Source organism: Microcebus murinus, chromosome 1, assembly GCF_040939455.1.
Source record: "Microcebus murinus isolate Inina chromosome 1, M.murinus_Inina_mat1.0, whole genome shotgun sequence".
NCBI lineage: Eukaryota > Metazoa > Chordata > Mammalia > Primates > Cheirogaleidae > Microcebus > Microcebus murinus.
The window spans coordinates 137,622,376-137,648,321 of NC_134104.1; the positions used below are offsets into that span (position 1 = coordinate 137,622,376).

The 25,946-nt window shown below is 37.3% G+C and overlaps 1 protein-coding gene across 7 annotated transcripts in view; it reads left to right on the plus strand.

Annotated features, from left to right (window-relative positions):
- The window catches only part of RBMS3 (RNA binding motif single stranded interacting protein 3), a 675,854-nt gene that overhangs the window by 415,639 nt on the left and 234,269 nt on the right, over positions 1 to 25,946 (plus strand). For all 7 annotated transcript variants that reach the window (XM_076005926.1, XM_076005939.1, XM_076005925.1 and 4 more), the window contains one exon: positions 14,355 to 14,434. In XM_076005926.1, the coding sequence (XP_075862041.1) occupies positions 14,355 to 14,434 (80 nt within the window). The remainder of the gene's footprint in view (positions 1 to 14,354; positions 14,435 to 25,946) is intronic.

Below are 25,946 nucleotides of genomic sequence, written 5' to 3' on the forward strand. Positions count from 1 at the left end.
CATATCCTGCTCTCCAAAAACTCTAATACATTAGTTTCTCCTTTTCCTGCTGAGAAATAAATGTATCTCAAATTCATCAAGAGAACATGTTTCTAAGAAGATCTATTATAATTTTTTTAAGAAAACACAAAACAAAGGATTTTTTGGTTCAAAGTATATTAATTTGCCAGGGCTGCCATAACAAAATATCACAGAGTAGGTGGCTTAAGTAACAAAAATATATTTTCTCACAATTCTGGAGGCTAAAATCAAGGTGTCTTAATGGTTGGTTTCTTGAGAGGCTTTTCTCCTTGACTTGTGGGTGGCTGTTTTCTCCTTGGGTCTTCGCATCATCTTCTCTCTGTATGTGTCTGTGTCCTAATCCCTTCTGCTTATAAGGGCAGCAGTCATAATGAATGAGGACCACCCTAAATGGCCTCATTTTAACTTAATTACCTTTTTAAAGACCATATCTCCAAATACATTCCCATTCTGAGGTACTGGAGTTCAAGTACTGGATTACGACTTCAACGTATGAATTTTGGAGGCGACAAAATTCAGCTCATAACACAAAGATTGAACTATTCACTCCTTTCACTTTATCTTTTCTGTACACTGAGTTTGCTTACAAGGCAGCATATTCTTAAAGTGTAGAGCCTCTTAATCTATATTGTGAGAAGGAAAACTATAATCATGGCATACGAATCATGGCGTGCTGTGAAGTCATGATGAAAGATCAAAACTTAGAAAGTTATTTTTCTTTAGGAACTGAGGAAGGGTGGGGATTTTAAATTGATACTTTATCAAGATGCAGTCTCTTCCTCCTCCATTGCATTTTGCATGTAGTAACCATTGGTGAGCCCTTAAAAATTCAAATCTGATCATGTCAGGATCCTGCTTACAATCCCGCAGTATGGCCCAAGCGATTTCACTTGCCACCCTCTCTAGCATCTCGCTGATGTTGCCCATCTTCCTGGCCTTGACTATTCCCGCTTCACATCCAGGGCACCAACTGCCCTTCTTGACTGATTATGCTTCCATGGCTCTTCTGCCTACTAATCTCTCGGGTATCAGCCTGAATGTCTTTTCTCCGAAAAATCCTCCACTGACCTCCAACCCAAGGCTTCACACAAAGTTAGCTTGTGAGCTTGTTACAACTTCTGTAAAAATTTTGTTTGTTTTTCAAATAAAATTTATCACAATTGCAGTAATTGTTAAATTAAATCCACAGCTTTAATTTCTGTCTTCACCCATTCAATTGGATATTTCCTTAAGTCAAGTTTCCTCTTTCATTACTGGATGGACGGGCGGGTGGGTATTGGACTTCATAATTACCATTCCATGAAGTTCCTGAATAGCTAAGCTCAATGGTCAAACTTTGAGCTTTGAATAGGAATTATCTGGCACACGCCAATACTGAAACTTGGGTCTCTGTACTCTAAGTCATGTATTTTCCAATTTTGGAAAGTGGCGTGTAGATTAAAAAGGAAAACATAGGTTCAAGTCAAGCCAATGATTTCTTATGTCTAAGAACTAAAAAGAAAATGTGTGTCTGACTCTTTTGTAAGAAGCCAGGAAAGTGACACAGAGTATCTCATTCTCTACGTATCGTATCTTAAACTTTAAATTTTGAGGAGCAGGATCTCACATGATTAACCTAATTTGATGGGGTGAGAATATAATTTTAGCTATGCCTGTGTAAGTGGATCTGCTCAAATTCCTACGTCCTCACACTTTAACATTTGGTCTGCAGTTTCTCAAACAGTTGTGGCTGTTGTCTTAACTAACTTGATCCTTCACAACTTAACTGTTACACAAATGTTCCTCCTTTTTACAATATCCTGTCCTGTTTCCCCCTCAGCCTTTTTCATCTGGAACTCCCATCTGAACCATAAAATAGAAGATGGTTTGAGTCACTATTTTTTCTCCATTCTTCCAAGGATAGTGCATAACAAGTGAGAGAAATTATGGGGTTTAAATGCAGATGTCTTGTGACAGTGGTTCTCAAAGTGTGGCTCCCAGATCAACAGCTTCAGCATTACCTGAGAGCTTGTTAGAAATGCAAATTGTTCTGCTCCCAACCAACTGAATCAACAATCTGGTGGTGGGAGCGGGCAGCAATCTGTTATGTTGTGTATTAACAAGCACTTTAGAGGACTCTGCTGCTCTCTAACACTTGAGAAATATTGCCTTAGGGCATTAAGACTGGTTCTTAGGATGATCTGAAAGGTCTGTAAAAACTCTGATTGCTGGGCCCCATTCTTAAAGTTTCAGTAGAACAGAGGTGGGACTCAGTCATTTGCATTTCTAACAAGTTCCTGGTGATGCTGACACCCTGATCTGAGAACCACACTTTGAGAACTACTGCTCTAAAGTCATCTGTGATTTTTGCAGATGGAGTTGATGCCTGTCTGCCTGTTGATGTCGTTGTTACATTGTATTACTTTCTCAAAATGCACTAATCGTGAATCTATCTCTCTGTTCCTTAAGAGTAGAGACCATGCCTTATTCTTCTTCATATCTGTTCCAGCACCTAAATTTTATCTGACATAAAATTGATCTTCAGCAAATTCCTCATGATGAATAAATGAAATCACTTTAAGTTTTTTGTTTGTTTGTTTCTGACTATATGACAATACACAGGAAGACAACATTTTATGATAATGAGAAGCCAATTCTGAGATAACAAGTACTAAAATATTAGAGAAAACTATAGGAGCATCAACCAAACTAGTATTGCCTCACACATTATTTCTTTCTCTAAAAGTTCACAGTGCCACAGGCATTATTAAAAGAATATACTTATTCAATTGGGAGAACAGCCAGCCTATAATTGTGTCTACTAAATTGTTGTACATAGCTCTTGAATTTATGACTATCTCAATTCACAAAACCTGAATAATTCTTTCAGCAGGCTTCATTTTTAATATTACCATTGGTCACTTCTAACCACCAGATGTGGTTCTTAATTCACGTGCAAGGGATTCTGAAATTCCTTTGACTAGAAAGAAACCACCCCCCCATTATTATTTCACTTGCAAGCTATACATTAATCTTCTTTGATAACCATCCCTTCAAAGTAAAAGGAGTATCTTCATTTTATATTTAAAACACTGAACTTCAAAGCATTGATTGGAATGCCAGTAGGGTGCACAGACAGCACAATTACAGGCTTTTCAAAGTTCCAGAAGCACTAGATAGTGTCTGAAATTACAGACATTTTATTTTTTTATTTCCATTTTTTTTTTTTTACTCTCTTGTAACTTAAAACAATTTTGTAAGATCCACCCCCCTCCAGGCAGCCTTTTATAGCCAAGTCATAAACCTTTAAAAACAGAAGTTTATGGTGGGAATGCTGACAGCCACTGCTGCAGAGCTAGCGAGGGCCGACAGACTACCTTGCCTGCGAGGGTGAGGATCACAGCATAAATCAGCCGGAGTCTGGAGGGACATGACTGTGTGTTCATGTTATCCATTTCCCATTCCCAGAAACATGAGACCGTTTGTCCAGCAAACGTCACATTGAAAGAGTGTTATGAGAGGCCAGTAAAGAGTGACCCAGAGTGGAAAAGGGATGGGAGGTGAGCATTCACAATTAATCCAGCTTCAACATCTGGGAACATGGAACTTCTTTAAGAAATGCATTTACTGTCCCCTGGTGAGCAAAAGAGCGTGAGAGAGCGCTGAACACAGAGACCTTTGTATTTTGTAGTATTTTTGGCCCCTCCTCTGTACTCTTAATTTGATTCTCATGGAGCTTTGTTTGAATGGCTTTTAACATATGGGCAGCCCTGTGTTCCACCTCTCCCTACCGAATGAACAAGTTTTCTAAATAAATAATATTAGTTCTTCTTTCTTTTCACCAAGTTAAAAAAAAAATTAAAGGTGGTTATAGGCAAATACTAGCCTGATTATTAAAAAGCAGTATAAATAACAGGTTAAATTTTTTTTGTATTGCATATTAATAACTTTGAATATTATTCAAGTTTTATTGATTTACCTTCTACTCCCTGATATGTCTTGCTCCTTACCTTCTTCCATCTCCTCAAATGTAATGAGAACACTGATGCAGAATAAACACATGAAAATACAGGAATTTAAGAAAATATTAAGCAAATACCAATTCTTCCTTTGTTTACAAATATGTGATCCTTTAAAATGGCCATCAAGCCTATCAAAATTTGTTTTTATTGTTTAGAATATGATTTGATTATACATACCTTGAGTCTATCGTTACACTAACATTCCCTCCCTTGCCAATTTGGCAATTCTTTTGCCATTACTGTCTCAAACACATGGAACTGGGAAATCAAATGTGACCAGAGTAAATCTCTAAAGTGTAAACTTAGTGATTAGTAATCTCCAAACTACAGCTGTGTTTTCACAGAAACAGGTTACAATTGTGTTTGCTGAGATTGAAGAGAATAAGGCTGTTATGTTTCATTACTTTTAGTAATTTTAATTCCTCTTCCAATTGCCAGCAGATGTGGTCTGCTGCAGAGTGTATTCCTGGTCCTCCCTACAGCTTCTTCAACTTTGTTCTTGTTTTGCGTGTCTCTTCTTTTACCTTTATCCGTTCCTTCTCATTTCTCCTTTATCTCTTTCCCTTTCCATCAGAAAGTCATAATCAGGGCTGGAGAAGGCAAAACATTCTGATGCCTTTTTCATACATTCAGAGCCCTGGGTTTTAAAATCCAAACCAACCAACCAAATAAACAAATTAATTAAATTGCATCAAATAACATCAAATGTCTATTATCCTGAAATCACCAGAACTCCAGTTTTATTTTATACACACCTTTATAAACTAATGTGGGAAAGGGGTTGGAGCAACATGTACTTTATTGCTTTATTATTATAAAATGGAAATGACTATATTCCAAACGGTGCTTTCTGTGGGATGGGAAGAGTGTTCTGAAAATTACTTACCCACGTGAAACTGAATTGAAGGAACTCAGTTACCTTTAAGTTGGTAACGGTGGCCATTCAATACGCTCAGGGCCAGTAAGATGTCTTTGCCCTGGAACTGCTCTATGCACAAAGCATGGCAGGGACTCTTGGGACATCCACAAGGCCTTGGGGATTTGAGGCAGGTAGTCTGATTCTGGCTAATAGAGAAGAAAGACTTGGAAATATGATCCAATGTCTTTTGGATTACAAGTCTGATGCTCTTTTTATTTAGTATCTTTCCTACACTCTCAGCTTTCTGTCAGTTGGGCCAACCCATTTATTCTCCGCATCTCTGTGGTTATGAACATGGCTCTACATGGGTCAGAAATAGCTTGCGTCTTAGTTCTGGACTTCTTACCTGTGTTTGTGGGCCAGTTGCTAAACTCTCTGAGCCTCTTTTTCTGATATATAAAATGTATTCATTCATTTGTTCATTCATTCAGTTTATCCAATAAATACTTCTTAGGCACTACTAACATTCCAGTAATTGTTCTAGATGCAGTCATTCAGAGATGTACACAAAGAGAAAACATCTGATTTCATGGACCAACATTCTTTCTGCTGGCTTGGGGAGATGACAATAGTATGTAATAAAAAAAAAAATCAAATACTGAATAGTATCAAATAATTAATATCAAAGTGTTACAAAAACCAAACAGGGGTATGGTAGTGAGTAAGGGGTTAAGAGAGGGACAGGAAAGCCTTCAGAGGAGGGAACATTTAAACTGAATTGCAAATAGTAAGAAGGAAGGAGCCATAAAAATCACTCTCTGGGGGTGGAGTAAAGAAAGCAATCCTGGCGAAGAAAAAAGGAAGTAGAAGATCTAAGGTGGGGCTGCATTTGGCATGTTTGGGAAACAGAAAAGAAACAAAGTTTTAAACCATTGAGTAAGAGAAAGAGATATAATAGATAACCATATCTAGGAATGAAATATGTCTATAGCTCAAAGAAATTGATTAAAAGTGATAATGCGGCCGGGTGCAATGGCTCAGGACTGTAATCCTAGCACTCTGGGTGGCCGAAGCGGGTGGATTGCTCAAGGTCAGGAGTTCGAAACCAGCCTGAACAAGAGCAAGACCCTGTCTCTACTATAAATAGAAAGAAATTAATTGGCCATATATAAAAAAATTAGCCGGGCATGGTGGCGCATGCCTGTAGTCCCAGCTACTCAGGAGGCTGAGGCAGAAGGATTGCTTGAGCCCAGGAGTTTGAGGTTGCTGTGAGCTAGGCTGACGCCAGGCACTCACTCTAGCCTGGGCAACAAAGCGAGACTTGTCTCAAAAAAAAAAAAAAAAAAAAAAGTGATAATGCATTCCAGAGGCATTTAGTGGCAGGGCTTTTCTAGACCTGTACTTAATTTCCCCTTTATCTCAGTTTAATTTTTTTTAAGTTTAATATTCTTCCATTTCTTTACCAAAATCCTTTTGGAAAAATTGGCTTATGGCTAAAAAATAGATTTGGATTATTATGCACATAGACAGGGATAGTTAGGTAGTCAGGTAATCTAAGTAAGAGAAGTAATTTCTAGATCAAATGTGAGGAAAAACTTTCTTTCTTACATGTTTCTTGAAATACACAGTCTCTAGGACAATCCTTTATTCCTCTATTGCCCATAGTTTTATTGTGTAGCCATCAGGGTGCTAGCTGGAAGCAGAACTTCGCTCCAGATGATTCGACTGAAGGCACTCAACTAAATAAAGGAGTATTTACAGAAGCAGACTTAAGAAAACTGACAAGGAGATATTGAGATTACCAGAGAGGAACAACAGGGGAGGAAACCCCTACTACCATGAGGGCTCAAGAGGCAAGTAGAGGAGTGTTCCCAGAGCCCAGTGAGACCCAGAGCCTCAGAGCAGGGACAGAATAAAGAAAAACCACACAGATTTCTCTCTGCTTCTCCCTTTCAATGTCCTTTCAGGCCTCCACTGGCAGAACCCAATGGAAATCTGGTAGATAAGACAGCCAAGATGATATAAGTTATAGAAAGGTCACTTCTTTGGGGCAGAGAGCAGGGCAGATAAGACATTTAGGGGAAGGGCAAATAGAAAAATACCAGCTCACATGGATAAATTAAATTTAGTACTTCCATCAGGTTGTGATCTTGTTCTGTTCTCTGTTCTTGGTGTGCTCTTGGCCAAAGAATGAGCAGACACACCAAAAGCAAGGCAAGCATGAGAAGAAGTTTACTGAGGAGGGAGAAGATAGGTTTACAGAGCAAGAGAAAGATACAGGTTTACAGAGTAAAAAGCAAGATACATTCACCACAGAATGACGAACAGACCCCTCTGTCATCACAAAAGGTCCCTGGTAACGGTATGGGTCTTGTTTTATAGTATCTGGATTGGGCCCTTCTTGTGATTCAGATGTCACCACTGAACCACACTGATGGACAGGTCACTTTCCAAATCCTATTCCAAACCACATTGATGGACAGGTCACTTTCCAAATCCTATTGTGCTTGGGCTGCCTGGCCTGAGGGCTGGAGGGTTCCCTGAATTCTTTTGCAGATTAGCAGGGTTTCCTCCTTCCCCTGGTTTGGCAATTGCTCTTGGAGAGAATTAAGATAGGCAGCACCTTTGTTCTTCTTCCCAGGTGGGGCAATTGCTTGAGACAGCACTAAGGTAAGGCGTCCACCTTTGTCCCTATGAGAGCCAGAATCCCTATCTACCTAACATTTCTTTTTTTTTTTTTTTTTGCTCTTGAAGACACTATTAAAAATAAAACAATACAAGTTTAGCGATAAATAGCATCTACGCCTTTGCCTTAGGATTGGCAATTGATATGGATTGGTGGAATGATGGCATACTGGATTAATTCAAAGAAAGCAACTGCTCTTCAACTGCTCCTCATGGTTGCTTTGATATCTTTTTCTCTGACACCACTCTGAAGCCAAATGTGTGTTTTTCTCTGACATCAAATGCATGTTGTTTTAGCTTAACAATTCTCTAATTCTCTAACATCAGCTAGGTGTCCTACAGTCCCATTCAATTCTGACACTAACTGCCTGGAATTATTGTCAAACTCCACAGCTGTGAGGGCCCAGTTCCTTGCTAGCTGCAAATGGGATGCCCAGGCTGCCTGCACTTCTGCCCAGCCAACTGCGAATGTGGGAGTTCCCACAACCTCCCCGCCTCAGTTCAATAACTCACTAGAAATGACTCACAGAAACACTTTACCTTTGTTTACCAGTTTATTATAGAGAATACAACTCAGGAACAGAGAAACAGAAGAAATGCAAATGGCAAGAGAAATGACCTGTAGCTTCCATGCCCTTTCTGGGCTTATCATCCTTCTAGCACATCGTTTTCACCAACCTGGAAGTTCCCTGAACTTTGTTGTTTAAGGGTTTTTATGGAGGTTTCATTATGTAGGAATGATTGATTGACTAAATCATTGTTCACAATCTTCAGGCCCTCTCCATTCCTCAGAAGTCAGAGGGTGGGGCTGAAAAAAGTCCCAACCCACTAATCTTGTCTTGGTCTTTCTGGTGACCAGTCCTCATCCTGAAGTTATCTAGAGGCCCCACCCTAAGTGACCTCATTAGCATAAACTCAGATGTGGTCCAAAAGGGTCTGTTGTGAATAATAAAAGACATACCTATTACTCAGGAAATTCCAAGGGGTTTATGAGCTCTATGCTAGGAACCTGGGACAAAGACCAAACATATGTTTTATTACATTGCAGTTGCCCTGTGGAAACATGATCAGGCCATCCTATCTTTCAAGAAGTGTCACAAATTCAAATTTTTACGTGAAGTCTCCCAATTTTTAAATGTTGACAATCATTTCAAATTTTCCAAAACCTTTTTGCCATCCAAACAAAACATACCTGTAGACTGGATTTGGCCCATGGTTTCCAGTCTGAGACACCTGACATAGAACTCCAAAACAGTAGTTTTCAACCCTGGCTGCACACTGGAATCACCTGAGTAGCTTTGAAAACTTTGTGCCTGGGCCTTATGCCAAAACTATTAACTTAGAATCTCCTGGGCATGGGCCTCAGACACTGGTATTTTTAAAAAAAATAGTTTCCTGATAATTCTAGAGTATGGTGATTTTTAAAATAAACTTTTTATTTTAGAACAAGTTTACATTTACAGAAAAATTATAAAGATGACATAGAGTTTCTATATACCACATATACAGTTTCACCCACTAATACCTTATATTACTATGGCACATTTTTCAAAATTAGGAAATTAACATTAGTTATTACTATTAACTAAACTCCAGACTCTATTTGGATCTTACCAACTTTTCCATTAATATTCTCCTTATGTTCCAGGATCCAATCCAGGATACTATATTTCATTTAGTTTTTCCAGCTCACCAGCCTGCTCTGATATTTGACAATTTTTCAAGCTTGCTTTGTTTTCCTTGAGTAGTACTGATTGGGCATCCTGGAGAATGACTCCAGATCTGGGTTGTGTCATGTTTTTCTCATGACAGGACTCATATTATGTATGGGTTTTGGAAAAAATAGCACAAAGGTGAAGTGCCCTTCTTGTCACATCATATCAGGGCATATCCCCATTTTTTGATAACAACTGCTCTAGTTAATAGCAGCTGAATGGGGTGGAGATAGCAAGACCCATCCTGCTTCAGACCAGATTGAGGTAGACCGGTCAGTAGAGGAAATCAGGAGGGATGACATGAGGCCAGCAGTGAAACTGCATCTCTCCCAAATAAACTCTAAATCAAGGGTCAAGAGAAAAAGGTTCTAAAAAAATACATATAAAAGGTTCTATTCCAGGCTTATGCATTAACTAGTCTTTAGGGAAATTAACCCACAGTCTTCTAGTGTTAGTGTCTTTGTTTGTACAATGTATAAATTGGTATGTGAGGCCATTTCTAGTCCCCAAATTTTGCAATTCTAAAACTCTAGAGTGGGTTCTCATTAGTCAAATATTGTCTAAAGTTCCATTTCCTAAGAGGATTATATTGTAACGCTGAGCAAGACATCTCTGAAACATCTGTGTTTCTGTAAAAGAGGATGGAAGGGAGGCCACTCCACTTCGCTATTTGACATTTATGACACTTGTATCCTAAGAATGTCAGGCGCCTGGCAGGAAGAAAACAAGTTACAAAAACTAGGGAAAAAATACAACTCATTCATTCATCTTTGTTCCTAGGATTCACTGTTATTCCTTCCATTAGTTACAATGGATTAAGAACTAAATGACATAATTTGTTTTTGAAATGTCAGAAGGAGTGCATATTTTAATAATTTTAAAAATCTTTTAATGTTGACCCTCTGTATAAATCTTACCAGAAATGAGGATGACTGGTTTACAACATTGGATACTCTAAGTTGCCAGTAATTTGTACAGAGCCTGTGATTGCAAAACCACAAACATTTCACAATACTGGAAATCTGTAATTAACCACAATAAGTGATATGGTAGATTTGTCTTAAATACATGGTTACTAATGCTTCTTGCTTTAAGATCACAAACTGTGAGGTTCCATGGAGGTGAGGTGGACAGGCTGCAAATGGTTTTGCAAAGCACATCTCTACCTCTGTGTGTTAAGTCTGACCCAGAACATTCTACTGATATTGGATCAGTCTCTCATCTGATGTAATTTGCCTGTGGGAATTGTATTGGCTGCGAGACTAGCTCTTCTTAGTAGCTGTTGTTAAAAGCAGCAGCAGCAGCAGCAACAGAGGCACAATTCTGTGGTGTGTTTCCAATGACTGAAGCCAGGTTCCTAGGCACTGAGACAAGAAAGAATGTCAAACAGGACCTTTAATGTGTATTTGTACTTAAACATCAGACCTAACAGAAAACCCTGAAGCTTTATACAATGACGGGAGCCTTGTAAGAACCTAATTAATGTATTGTCAGGCGAATGGTCGGCCTGGCACTTGAGCTGTTGTGAGAGACACAAGGGGGTTCAGGTACCACCTCAGAAGAATAGAGGCAGTTGTAGTGATTCAGTGGCCCGTCTGAAAGGAACATATAAAGGCAGCCGTGTCTGGTATGCTGTCTTTTCAGACTCACTTGATAATGCTAGTGTCAGTTTCAACTGAAGCGTGTGCCAGATTTCAGATAGCTTGAGCTGGCATTTCAGAGCAGTTAATTGTGAAACTTGAGAAGAAAGTGGGCACATTCTTCCTAACTAAGATGGCTACTCAAATGCAGTCTCCTTCTCCCCAGAGCTCTCTGGGTCTCACTTTAGTTCTGTTTTCACATAAAATGCATGAGGAACACTGAGTCTTTTCCCCTTGACAGCTCCTGTATTGCCATCTTTGCTGGGACTGCTTTGCCTTGTTAAAATGTGCCCCGTGTATTAAAATGAAATTGTCACTGCTGGGTGGTGCAGCATAACATGGTTTGACACTAAGCGCCGGCAGCTACAGAAAACAGACTTTTTATTGCATTTATTCTTTCGGAGAGGAGAGTCTCTAAAGGCTCACAGCAGACATTCACTTAGTTAAATCTGAATGAACCCAAAGTGAACAATCTACGCTGCTGTCTCTGTGTTCATAGAAACAGCCCCCATCCGGCTTGATATGGCTGTAAAACAGTGTTAAGAAAAGACAGATGATCATACCTAAAATCCAGATGGGAAAACTTGAAGCTTTCAAACCAGGACAAAAATATTTTAAGTGGGTGGAGTGGTTTAGCCACCTGATTCTCCTTCTTCAGCTTCTCTGTATTCCCTAAAATACATTATGTAGAATCAACAAGCACACGCACACACACATGCACAACCTCATCTAGTTTCACTCTTCCTTTAGAATCCCATGTCATTTTAAGACAAAGAGAAAAGATTTGATTTGTAGGACTCTTGCAAGCAAGCTTTAGACTCTTAACTGCTTTTTATCTAGATGAGTACCCAGAGAGAGATTGAACAGGGAGGGGGCTCTGGGGCATAAACTTTTCATTCCGTAGCTCTCCTGGAATAAAAATTCCATAAAGTAACATCTGTAGTAATTAAGGGCTTACATTTCCTCTCCCATTCGTGTCTCTGTTAGGAGGGAAGGTTATTTTCCCTAAGAGACAATAGTAGATCCTATGGGAAGAGAGAAAGCAGAGTTAGAATTCTTTTGTTCCTAGAAATGAAAGTTTCCTACTTAAAAAAATAAAATAAAATAAACAAATTGGAAGACTTATGATAAAAAGGTTCCATGGGAAAGAAAACTTGAAAGTTAGGAAAATTGTTCTTAACTGTTCCTAAATATTTAGAATGGGGAAAAATTCATCCTGCTTTTCTTATCCAAACGTCTTCTGATTTGGGAGAACTTGTGATTAAGTAGCAAACAAAATGCTCTTTGTTTTTATTTTTACTTATTAAAATTACATGTTATGAAACTCAAAGATTTTTTTTTTTCACTTAGACTCAAATGTATTTATCCTCAAAATTTGGGTCATCCGATGAAATAAGTACTAAATGTTAAAATTACTTTCTAGTAATTTCTTGTCATAGCAGGATCAGCTATGTGAATTATGGGGCCTGGTGAAAGATAACAACAGAGATCTTTTTGTTAAAAAATTATTAAGAAATTCAAGACACTGACAGCAGAACTTTAAACCAAGTGCAGAGATATTCTAAGGGTGGAGCACATACATGGTGGGCTCATACATGGAAAATCTCTACCACTAAGCAGGCATATCAATATGGAAAGATTCATGCCCTTGCTTCATGGGAATACATGTATGAAAACAAACTGAATAATTTGTCAGATAATAATTACAGCTCCTCAGTGGAGCCAGTTGTTGATACCATCTTCAAACTTATTCACCAGGCAATACGGATGCCCTATCTGCATCACCCAGTTTATTTCTAAGAGTTTCCTGGGTAAGCCTTTCCCTGAGACTCATGGTCTGTTCCTTCTACCCCACTGTAGAGAGGACCCAGGTACTCCCTCCTGCCCAGCTTAGCCCCACCCTAATTACTTCTCCAAAGCCCTTTCCTGCCTTCTGTGCCTCTTCTTAGCACTTCCCTGGCCTCTAGGATTCTACTCACATTCGAGTTCTAGTAGCTATAGTAAATATATATGACTTATTTGACATCCATTAACATGCTTTTTCCTTATCTTGTTTCCTGTGCATGTAATATGGTCCTGAAAACACACATAAATGTTAGATGTAGGAAAGTTTTATAACTTGAATTGATGGGCTCCATTCCAAGAAAACTCATTTTAAGAACATGGTAGAAAATCCAAAATTATACTTTGCCTTTTGGACAAATTTCACACATTTTATACACATTCTTTCATGTGTATGTGTGGTGTTTCTTGAATTCATTTTTTGCCTCTACTATACTCTTGGTAGGACTTAATTTCTTTTCATCAGAAGCAACCCTTTAATTTTTATCTTCCTCACCCAGTGTTATAAAATAGTAAAGGCCAGATGTAATTCATTATTCAGAAAATGCTGCAAGTACTAATACTGCCAGAATTGATATTATGATTGTATGGCTCAAATTCTTCATTCTTTAGATTGTTTGTGAGATGCCAAAATTTGGCACAAGCATCCCAATTTAGGAATATTGATACCTAGTATGAAGAAAGTAAGAGATTGTTCAAAGTTTCAAATAAAGACCTAGGGTTTGTGTATTTATATCTTCCTTCAATATGTAAGATTCCAGATAACTCTCTCTGGGTTTTTTTCTTTCAATGGGCTTTCAATAAAATGTCATGATGGTGATGACTATAGCACTGTACTAATCTCTCCTTTAGGCTGCAAGCTGTTCAAATAGAATGCATCTCTTCAACTTGCTTTGTGGAGTGTAGCTTAGTAGTTATAGTACAGGTGTTAGTGCTGGATAGGCATCAGTTTGAATCCCAACTCTACCACTTAATGGAAAGGTAGTTTATCTCTCTAAGCCTCAGTGCCTTCATTGATGTGAAGGGCAATAACCAGACCTACCTATCAGTTTGCTAATTCAGTCATTCAACAGACATTTATCAAGCACTTTCTTTTAATTTTTTTTTTTTTTTTTTAGGAGATGGTGGGGCGGGGCGGGGGGGGGCGGGGATCTCCCTGTTGCCCATTCTGGTCTCGGACTCCTGGCCTCAAGTGATCCTTCCACCTCAGCCTCCCAGAGTACTAGAATTACAGGTGTGAGCCACCACACTGCACCTGGCCTCTATGGAGCACTTTCTATTGTTAAATATCATTGTGTTAATTGAGTAAAATAATGCCTTAGGGTTACCTCTGGATGAGGGCTCAGTACAGAGTCATCCGTGAGGCAACTTTCCATATAGTGAAAGATGCTTTCTCAGCAATGATGGGTTTGTGAGGTTCTCCTATCTATCTGTCCATTGCGGTTGTTACAACAGTTGACAGTTGGGGTAAATTTCTCAAATTAAGCTTTCCACATGCCTTTCTTGTTCTCCTTTTCTTTTTTAGTTCTTTTTCTTGGATACATACATCTTGACAATAGTGTATAATCCCCTGTTTACTTTCTTTTTCCAGAATGGAGTCTACTGAAAAATGTGAAGTTGTAATCCAACATTTTAATGGAAAATACCTGAAAACACCACCAGGCATCCCAGGTAAGAAATGTCATTAATAAACCACTAAATAGTGCCTACAATTATTGCTCTTATTAGAATGAGAACATGGTAAAGCCCTTGGTTGGTCACTGCGAAGGAAAAGTTTGCTTTTGTGAAAAAATTTTTAAATATTATGTAACAACTCATCTTTTTCAAAAACTTTTTGGTGATTCTTCTTTGGTCTTTTCTTAAATCCCTGCTGTTAATTCCCGAAAGTGGATTAGAAGAAAACCATAGCAAAGAATGATGCACTTGAAGTGAAAGAAGTTAATGACTCTTATCATTAATATTGAAACCCTGATTTCTAAATTAGAAAATATCTATGCAGTGATAGTCACAGGTTGATGCCAGGCCCTGAAGGTTTCTTACCAGTCTGTGACAAGAAAAATATAGAAAGTGAGAGTAAGCATTTAGAAAATTTTATAGCGATTTCAACTGTCATGAAATCTGAGGGCATAATTTTATATTTTACAAAAATACCAGTTACTGACATATTGGAAATTTTAAAAGATAGTGTCCATCCATCAGAAAGAGTTTTGGAGGCTCCAGTCTAGACTATCCCAGGGCATTTCATGTTTCCCAAGGCAAAATTCTTAAAATTTTACACACATCATAAAGTGATATAACTTTATACTATTAAGAATTGCATTCAACATAAAAAGATTACATTCAACAAAAGAGAATTATGTGCATCAAAACTACAAATGCCTTACCTTGATATTAATCTGACAGTAGTATATGGGGAAGGTATTTAATATTAGGTATGTAAATTCATTTTATTTTATTTTATTTTATTTATTATTTATTTATTTATTTTTGAGACAGGGTCTCACTCTATAGTCCTGGTTAAAGTGCAGTGGTGTCATCATAACTCCCTGCAGCCTCAAACTCCTGGGCTCAAGCAATCCTCCTACCTCAGCCTCCTAAGTAGCTAGGACTACAGGTACACACCACCACACCTGGCTAATTTTTCTATTTTTTATTAACACAGGATTTTGCTCTTGGCCAGACTGGTCTTAAACTCCTGGCCTTAAGTTATCCTCCTACCTTGGCCTCCCAAAGTGCTAGCATTACAGGTATAAACCACCACACCTGGCCTAAATTTTTAAATATATCTTACTAATTAATTTAAAAACTTAAAGATTGAGTGAAATTCTAACCTAAGAAAAATGACAATGAATAAATATCTGACTAATGAATGTTAGTTTATTTGTTGCTCATTTGTTTATGGTTATTCTCAGGGGGGAAAAAAGGTGACTTCTTCAGTCTTACAGTATTTACTTTTGGTCCTTTTAAGCTGGATTTCAATAGTGTTTACTATATAATGCATCTACTATTTAAAATCCACTAGACAGTTCAGGGGCTGGACTTTGTAGTTCCTTAAAATATATTGAGGTTCTATAGAAGAGACAGTGTGAGCTGGGCATAGTGGTACATCCCTGTAGTCCCAGCTACTCAGACGGCTGAGACAGGAGGATTGCTGGGAGCCCAGAAATTTGAGGGTGTAGAAAGCAATGATCTGCCTGTGAATAGTCACTGCACTCCAGCTGGGCAACATAGAGAGACCTTGTCTCTAAAAACAAAACAAAACTAGGAAAAAAATTTTTAAAAAACCTGTGAAAAGCTAAGGGTCCTTTTGTGACTCGCTTGGTTTGGGGAAGATGTTGGGGACCCAGAAAAGACCCTTCAGACTAACACTTGCATGATCTGGAAAACCCAAAGTAGCAGATCACTAGTTAATCAGTGAATCAACATAGAGTGAAGACTGTGTCCCGATTTTGTTAGCTTCCATGTGAATGTTCCCTTGAGAACCAACTGCATTATGATCCAATTGGAGACATATGGTGTTGTTAAAAAAAGACTTAGCAGTTTTCATCTCAGCATGTAAGCTGCCCTCACATTTTAGGAGAAATACTTTTTTTTTTTTTTTTGGTTAGCATAAACAGACATTTTAAGACACTTTATTCAGACTAGTCATTGAATGAAGGAGTTTCATTGTTAGTGGATTTTCCTCTTATTTATCCCACTTTCTCCAACAGATGCCTCTGTCTATATATATATATGTGTGTATATATAGAAGACATTCAGACTAGTTGTAAATATGTTGTTATATAAAAAATTTTAAAATGAGGATACTATGTAGAAATTATTGTTGATTCAAGATTTAGCGCAGGTCTCAATTTGTCAGATTTCTTCCTTTTTTGTAAAAAGACATATTGAAATCTTTCTTGCCCTGATTGATTTCAAAGTATTTTATTTGGTTTTCCCCATAGAACATACCACTGACTGACACAATTTAATGCTGAAGACAAAGAAAGTCACTACAAATCCCCAAATGTCTGGGCATCCTTCCAGAATATGCAGGCTATGATATTAACCTATCTAATATCATAGCTACACCCAATGGAAACATTGTGAATAGCAAGAACTTGGTTATAAGTTTCTCATTCTTATCTTGTGGGAGTAAGAAAGGCAAAATAATTATGCCAGTTATAAAACTCTTAAGAGAGATAACTTTATGCTTCTGAGATTTGCACTCAACATGATAGAGCTAAGTATGTAATATTGATCTTCATCAGTACTTGAATTTGATTATTTATACATCACTTTGGAAGTTAAATAGAGTCTAATAAATGCTAACTGAAGACATTAAATCTTTGATACTTAAATTTGATGTAGAATTAAAGAGGATGTAAAACAAGATACGGATATTTTGAAAGCTAAAGTAGTAATGTGCCCTCATTGGGTATAATTACTAAGCCATGACAAGTATAATAAAATTTGGGTATATGATGTTTGCCTTTATTGGTCCTCATTGCTTATTTTGGGGGGATAGTTGAAAGCTTTCAGAAATCATATCTTAATCCAATATTCTTTCCCATCTTCAAGACAGAGAGTAGGATATCACTATGAGCCCTGACAACAGATATTGTGGTCATTTTTTTTAAAGTGATAAATTTCCTAATCTTTTTCGATACTCTAAAGTATTGAAAAATACTGTAAAGTTTTTCAATACTCTAATGCTTGTCCTTGCTTGTGAATGTACTAACTAAAACCAACTGTAATTAGTCTGACCCACAGACAACTAAAATAGAATTCAAAAAATGTGAAAATAATCTCAGTGTTCTGCATTATCCAGATTAAGCATCCTTGAATTCAAAAGTTTGTGGCTTTAGAATTGCACATTGATGGTTTCAAGGCATTGCTTTAGGTCATGTGAATGAGAGACCTTCAGTGATCAAATAATGATCTGAGATCCTCAGGCCCCAAAAAAGCTATTGAAAGATTTAATATTAAATCAAACATCTTCTTCTGATACTACAGCCTTGCTTTTAATCTTATTCTAAGCAAGTACAGAACAATTAGTGCCATATTCACATTGCTTACTTCTTTATTGAGCGATAACTTGGGAAATGTGTATGTGTTTGGGCAAATATAGTGCCATTGCCATTTCAATTTCTGTCACTCTTGACAAGACATTACTCTTAAAGGAGAGGTGATGCTAATTATTTCCCTGAGGTAATCATCTAGTTTCCAAATCTTCTATTGTGTAATTTCTATAAAGGAACAAGAAAAAAAAATCTACTTTAACCTAAAACTTTGACATTGATCTGAATTTCAAATTCTAAAAACATCATCGTTAAGGACATTGACAGGGACATACAACATTGACCACACTTATGTTGCTGCTCCCATTTTTATTTGAGTCACTGTACAAATAATTTGCTCATTAAATATGATTCATGTTGATATTGGGTTCGAATTCCTGACAGATTATGTGAGTCGGAAGAATATTTTGTAGATATTTTCTTTTAGATCGTGCTTTCTCTCTCTGGGCTTCCCTTTTTTATCCATAAAGGTCTATTTTTTTAATGAATATATCATAGATCATTAAGGCCTATTATTGCATCCCAGAACTATCTCTGTTCACTCTAGATTAAAATGTTATCCCCAGACTTTGGTTACCTGGATCCATGATGCTAGATATACATGCCAAAAATCAAATTATTGAATACTAGTATATAAGAAGTTAACAAAGATCAGTCATTAGTGTTGCTACTAGCAGACGGGAAGCAGGGGCCAAAGGCGTGTGTTAAACAGCGTCAATCATTTGAGTGTTGTAGCCACCAGCAGAAAGAGATCATCCAGTGTTTTCTCCCTTTCCTAGAGGGAAAAGAAAACACAGCGTTCCATAAATGTTGCATGTCCTACATATCGATCTTGATGTTTTCTGGACAAAATGAAGGATCATTAGTTGCTTGCCTGCCTAACCCCAGACATTTCTTTGTCCCGTAATGAATTGCACAGCGATGTTGTGCAGCCCCAAAGCGTTCCATTTTCAAACCTCTGGCAAAAGCAAAGGGTTAGTTCCCAGACACTTCAGGGATCTGTGGGGCATAGACTTGAAAGGCTCGCTTTCAAAGAGCCCCCAGAGCAGAGTGATGCACCATGCGGAAAAGGCTTCCACGTGTAAGGACATGTATTGATGAACAGAACATGCAGGCTGTGTATAAAAAAAATAAATCATGTTTTGCTCTCAAACTAGACTTTTGCCTGTAAGCACATGTTCCTATAAGTGGAAAAGTCTTTCCAGAAGAAAATGGAATAACCTACTCCTGGTATGATTTTCTTACTCTTTAAATAATTGTTTCTAATCCTAATTGAACTCTTCAGGAAACAGGGAAAGTTAGAGAGAGAATAAGAGAGAAAGAGAGAGAGAGAGAGAGAGAGCTCACCACATTTAATTTTAGCAAATCTTGTGACAAACAGAAATTTGGACAAATAGTTAAGTATTAGAGGAATCATTTTTTCAATAAATAAAATAAAACTTGTATTCTTTTTTGGTGCTTTGACATAGTAAATTTACTCTTGTGTTCTTATGTAAATAAAAAATGTGTATGGCTGTGTATATATATATATATATATATATATGAATACTTCATGACAGCATGCAAGGAAAAAATTACAATATGATATATTTTTTTGAGCAAGGAAAAGTTTTTGTTTAAATTTAACATTTCTGTTAGAGCAAAATATTGATGACATATTTAAATGTAATTTGTATTAAAAGACATGGCTCAAAAATCTGAATATTTAAGCCATAGATTCACAAATTTTTATCAGTGGGAAATGTTGCAGAGACTCACAATCTGTGTCTCCTCTGTGATACCAGTCTATTAAGTCCACAGATACAACTATAGTTGAGAAAGAGGTAATAAATAGAAAAATGCCATGGTGGATGCCCTAAGGCTGAAGGTTTCCCACCCCTGATTTTTGGCAAAAAATATATCTTTATTGTCTGCTCAGGTAAAGCATTGCCCGACTCTAAGTGTTTCATCTTTGTGAAACTAAAACATCATCTGCAGAAAAGACTTTGTGAATCCCCAGTTGGATATTAGTTTAGATTTCTCATTAGCGAGAGGATTTTTGCAATACTTAGGAGTTACTTTCTGTGAAGCTTCTGATTTTTAATGTGAATGATGCCTTCTAGATTATTACTGCATATTAAACACATAGCTGCTTCATGAGAAAACAAACACCTTTATAATATTAGTGAACTTCACAGAGCAGCTGGACACCTTCATGGTCAATGGAGTCCTAGAATTTGCATGATTTCTATGGATATTTGTTTGGGCAATTATTTCTTGACCTTTTTAGGGAGCCACCTCTGATATTGTGAAAGTAACCATGTTATATGTTGATAACTGATTAGGTATAGAAGAAAGAAAGCAGAGATGATTATGTTTCTAAATCTGGATAATGAGAAGCTAGATAGAGAAGGGGAAAGGATTCATCTCCAGGAGAATATAAATAATTGAAATGGGTTTTGTGCCCATTGCTTATCCACTCTGCTCACCTGTGATTTCAGTGGCAGATGACATTGGCAGTCTCCGTGCACCCTGGAAGCATCTCACCTCAGGTGTCCACCTCATTTCTTCACTTTTCCACTTCAAGACAAAATCTGTAAAAGCTTGCTCACACACACACAAGTCTTCTGCAACGTTTAAGGGAATTATCACCTTCTGGGATGACTCGCAATCAATAGAGTATGGGAATCACTAGATAACAATGAGCCTCTCATCCTTTGGAGGGACAATTCTGAGTCACATTCCATGGGGTTTTTTGAGAAGTTGCCTGTAGTGGTAACTTCTTCCAATATATTTGCTTCCTAACATCAAATCCCAATTAAACTATTTTGTCCTAGGCTCTGATAATGCAAATTAAAATTAAGGTTCTAGTAATTATGTTAGGAAACTACTTTTTGATTCCAAACGTCTAGCTGTAGGGGAAGGTAGACCTAGCTAAAATGATAAAGTGAATTTCATGATCTAAATATACTGTTTTTTATGACTTTTTTTGTTAACAGCAGAGATTATACAACAGAGTAGAGTTGATGAGGGTGAATATTAGTGGTAATAGGCAGGTATAAGCCAGAGTTTACATTTACCAAGAGAGGCATGGAGAAGATAGGAACAAGGTGCCAACAACAGCATGGCTGGCCTCAGAGTGATTGAGAACATAAAGAGGTGGATGGCTGATGAAAATGGAAAAATCTTAGAGCAGTCAAAATGCCAGCAAAGTGAAGGGGAGGTGCAGGTGTTGAAAATTATCATCACAGAGAAAGTTTTGGTCTTGGATAAAGGTAGAGAGGTGGACATTGACAATGAGGTCCATTGACTGGCTTGCAAAGTGAATATGATGTTTAGCTGAACAAACAATTGGAGACTTCTGATTAGAAGGTGGGAAAGTGTTTCAATACTATTTTAGATTTTACTACATAATCTCACACTTCCCTTGATTTTCTCCTTCAAGAAAATTTTCTCCTTTCTTCCCTTGAAGTTCTAAACTTGGTAGGAGCAGTTTAAAAAGTGTGAATAATGGTGAAGTAATTTTTTAAAAAAATTATCTGATTCTGAGTTTTCCAAATCAGGGTCTTTTTCAGTTTTGTAGCTATAAGGGCTGTGAGCTTCGCTGAGTGTAAGTTCTCAGTAAATATTCTTTGGAGTTGTACAATTCCATGGATTGAGTAACCCTCATACTTACATTTGCTTTTAATAAACTTCCTGAGGGTGTGTGAGGGATTCATAGCTCTGGCTAAACGAGTATGCAACCAACTTGGGGGAAACATTGGGGAAAATCCTTAAATTAAAAAACAAATGATAAAAATTCTCCACAGCCTATGTATATGTAAATAGAGCAGAAAAGAAAGAGGTTTGCAAGAATAAGAAACTTACTTGAGCAAGATTCCAGTTACTTTTTTAAAAGCTTTATTATTCCAAGACTACTTTTCAAGGTGTTAAGCTGGAGGCCTAATTGTTATTTCTTTAAATAACTCGTTCTTGGACAGTGCAATGCAATGGTGAATTCTCTTTTCTGACATGGCAACTGGTCTTGCCTAATTATATTGAAATAATGTTTCTATCTTGACTTTTTACCACTTGAAGCTAGTTAAGCACTATGATTATGCTAACCTTTCACTTCCTTTTGTTCTTCTTCTTCCATAAAAATCTTGAGAATAAACAAAAAGGAGAGTTTCCTGGTCTATGCTTTTGCCCCTTTTGACATAATGTTGTTGCTTCTCCCTGCCTATAGGAAGTACCACATTAGCTTATTGTTTCTTTTATAATGTTATCATATGACATAATATCATCTATAGTTTTTTTTTTATCAATAGGATATTGTTAATACATTTCTGGCCATACCTTTTCTATAGTTATGTGTAAAGCATCATTGAATAGTGGCAGAATTTGTCTGGAGTGTAGATTTGGTTCCAGAATCCAACTGCTTAAAGTGGTCATAATTTCATGAGCTAGACAAAAGAGATGCAGAGGTTTTCTATACATCTCCAAAATCATGAACTATCTTCATTTCAATTTCTAAAATAGTAACTCCATTCAGGTCTGCATAAATTTCTGAACTGAAGATTTCACACTAAAATCTTCCAAAATAAATGATAAAACCTTAATTTTATTTCTAAGACCATGTTGGGTTTTGCTTTCTGTCAGTATCACTAATGAGTAGTTATACCATTTAGTATCTGTTCCAATGAGTCCTATTAGCAAGCAAAGAGAGTTGAGTGGCTTAAGACCAATTAAGACACAAGCCAGGGAAACCAAACTGAATAATTAAGTGCTTAGTGCATATCAGAGTCTAGAATTTCATTTAATAGAATTGATTTAAAAACACATTCTGACCAACTTTTAAATAAATGGATAGCATTCTGAATTAAATATTTGCTACTCTTTCCCAGTAACTGTCAAAAAGCCTGCCCTACACACAACTCATTATTTATCTAGTTTTTTAGAATGAAAAGCTTGAAAAACTTAAAATATTTTAGGAAGAATATGAATGAAAACATTCATTAGGCAAGCTCTGAACCAGTCATCATTTGTTTATCTTATTAGCTACTTCCTCTGATTTCTTACGTCTTTAAGCCCTGCATGATGAATCAATTATATGACTATTATTTTAGTCATTTTTTCAGTACAAAAAGACAAATCTTTCATAGGAAATTGGCATGCTTATGGCTTTTTCTAGACCTCATGAATTTCAAAGACACATTTGTCCCATTAGATTGTGGGTTTTTCTAAGAAAGGACTTTGATGTTTATCTCTCTCATTTTCCTTAAACGATTATTCTACAAACTCTTTGAATACAAGGATTGTACCTTGCTGTTTGTTTCAAGCATCTAATCCAATGTCTGGCACAGAACAATACTAATGATTTATTTGTTAAATAAGTAAGTAAATATGTAGTTGTGGTAAGCAGAATAATAGTCCTCCAAAGACCTCTAAGTCCTAATCCCCAGAACCTATAGATATGTTAGGTTAAATGGGAAAAAGGAATTAAGGTTGTAGCTGGAATTAAAGTTGCTAGTGAACTGACCTTAACATAGGGAAATTATCATGGATTACCTGGGTGTACCCACTGTAATGACAAGCATTCTTACAAGTGGAGGAGAGAGGCAGAAGAAGCGGTCAGAGTGATGCAATGTGAGAAGGACGTGAGCCACCACTGTTGGCCTTGAAATTGGAGGAATACGTGCAGCCTTTGGAAGTGAAAAAGGGAAGAAATTGAATCGTCCCTTAGATCTTCCAGAAATAAAGTCAGCCCTGCTGACACCTTGATTTTAACTCCGTGGGATTTGTTTCAGACTTCTGACCTACAGAACTGTTAAGATAATAAATTTGTGTGATTTTATGCCTCTAAGTTTTTGATAATTTGTTACAGCAGCAACAGAAACTAATGTACTGGTGCAAAACTTGTTTTAGCTGAATATCATCCAAACTATTCCTATATTCCATTATTAAATAGCTTCTGAAGAACTCTCATGGTTTCTCCGGATTTTTACCTTCTTCATGAGAATTATTAAAGAAAAAATGATTTAATAATACTTGTTAAATCATAGCAAGAAAGACTTTTTTTTTTTGGACCATGGCATTAGGTACAGGGACCACTGCAATGAGGTCTTGCAGTCAGGGAGAGAGATTAAGCACAATTCTAAATACAGCATGAGCAAATGTGAATTTATAGCCAAACAGCAGCATAGGTGTCAGTGGATGGAAAATTACTAAGAGGAAACATCAGGGGTAAGAGAAATTCTGGTTAAACTGACCTAACAGGATTCTTGCTGATGACAGGCCAGGGTGTTCAGACATCACCTGAGGGATGGTGGAGGGTGAGGATATTGAGGATAATCAGATACTGAGGATGAATCAGATAATCAGAAATTGAGGATAATCAGATACTGAGGATGCAAGATTCTGGCTAAACTGACTTAGCTCAGTTATTTTGCTAAAACTGGATTTTACAAAAAGGTCCACAGGTGGGCCTAGGAAAAGGTTCAGAAGGCTGACTATTGGTTAGACCAAGCAGAGAATTTTTGTCAATATCATTCAGTTAGTTTGCTTGTATGTTGAACAGGAAAATACTATTCTGTTAATTATTTTAACTTCACAGTTTCTTTATACCTTCTCATAAGGATGTATTAGAATAAAAAACTGTTAAGCATCCCAAAAGAGAGCCATTGGTGGTCCTTATATCTCAGAGCACATTGTTTTGATCTAAAGAAATAAAATATTAACTTAAACCATCTGGAACCATATAATATGACAGAAAAAGGTATATCAATTGCAAATCTAAATCCAGGCAAATGTGTATCTGTTAGGACTCGACTCTAATACTTGCTTTCAATAATGCCTATTATTGAAAACTTATTAGGGCCAGGAGTGGTGGCGCCTGCCTGTAATCCTAGCACTCTGGGAGGCCGAGGCAGGAGGATTGCTCAAAGTAAGGAGTTCAAAACCAGCCTGAGCAATACCTGTCTCTACTAAAAATAGAAAGAAATTAATTGACCAACTAAAATATATATATACAAAAAATTAGCCGGGCATGGTGGTGTGTGCCTGTAGTCCCAGCTACTTGGGAGGCTGAGGCAGTAGGATCGCTTGAGCCCAGGAGTTTGAGGTTGCTGTGAGCTAGGCTGATACCACGGCACTCACTCTAGCCTGGACAACAAAGTGAGACTCTGTCTCAAAAAAAAAAAAAAAAAAAAACAAAAAACAAAGAAAGAAAGAAAGAAAAAGAAAAATTATTAGGGCTTGGAATAACAAAATGGCGTTCATCAAGGTTTTAATCATCTTTAAGTTTTAAATGATTATACTAAAGCATAGATGTTGCCCCCACCCCAACTCATTGCCCCATGAAATAAGGAGTGTCCCGAAGCTTTAAATGGTTGTTTCATTTGAAAGCTTGGTTTTGAGACACGTATTAAAAATTCAAGGGTGGGAAATATAGATACTTATTATGTATCCATAAGTATGGATACAATTATAATAATAATTCTTATGATTGAAATTATTTTTTAAAAATTTAAGGGAATTTTCAAAGGTATATTTCTCAGCCAAAGATATGTTATCCCAGTAGTAAGATTGAAAGTCTTTAAATACGAAAACATCACCATTTTCTCTTGAACTTAAGAGTGCAACTTATTTTGGATCAGAGGTTTATATCAAACAATTGCACTAGTTGAGTCACTGAGATGCCCTGAATAAAAACACTCAGCAATGTAAGTTGGTCTCTAGCAGTTTGATATTAGAGCAGACATTAGTGCTCCCAGGGTGTTTGCCCCCCTGCCATCAGCCTGCACCTGCATCTCTCTTTCTAGGTGGACTGCCTTAGGCTGCAGGAGCCTGTTTTGCCTATGAGCAATGAGTGTCAGAAGGGCCTGGGAATTTACATACTTCTGCATGGGTCAGCCCATAAACAATGACTGACAGATGTCACTCTCTCAGTTCGTTTGCTGCTGATGAGGACACCCTGTGTGTAACCTATACAGTCTCTGCAGCTTCCCTGAAGAATGCAACCCAGTTATACTTTGTGGGTCTCTGCTTAAAACCACACCTCTTCTTGGGCCCTTCGCTTCACAGTCTCAATCCCCCTTCCCCTACTGGCTTTCCCTGGAAGTACTTCCCAATAATTCACTTTCACAGGCAACTTTGTTTCAAGGTCT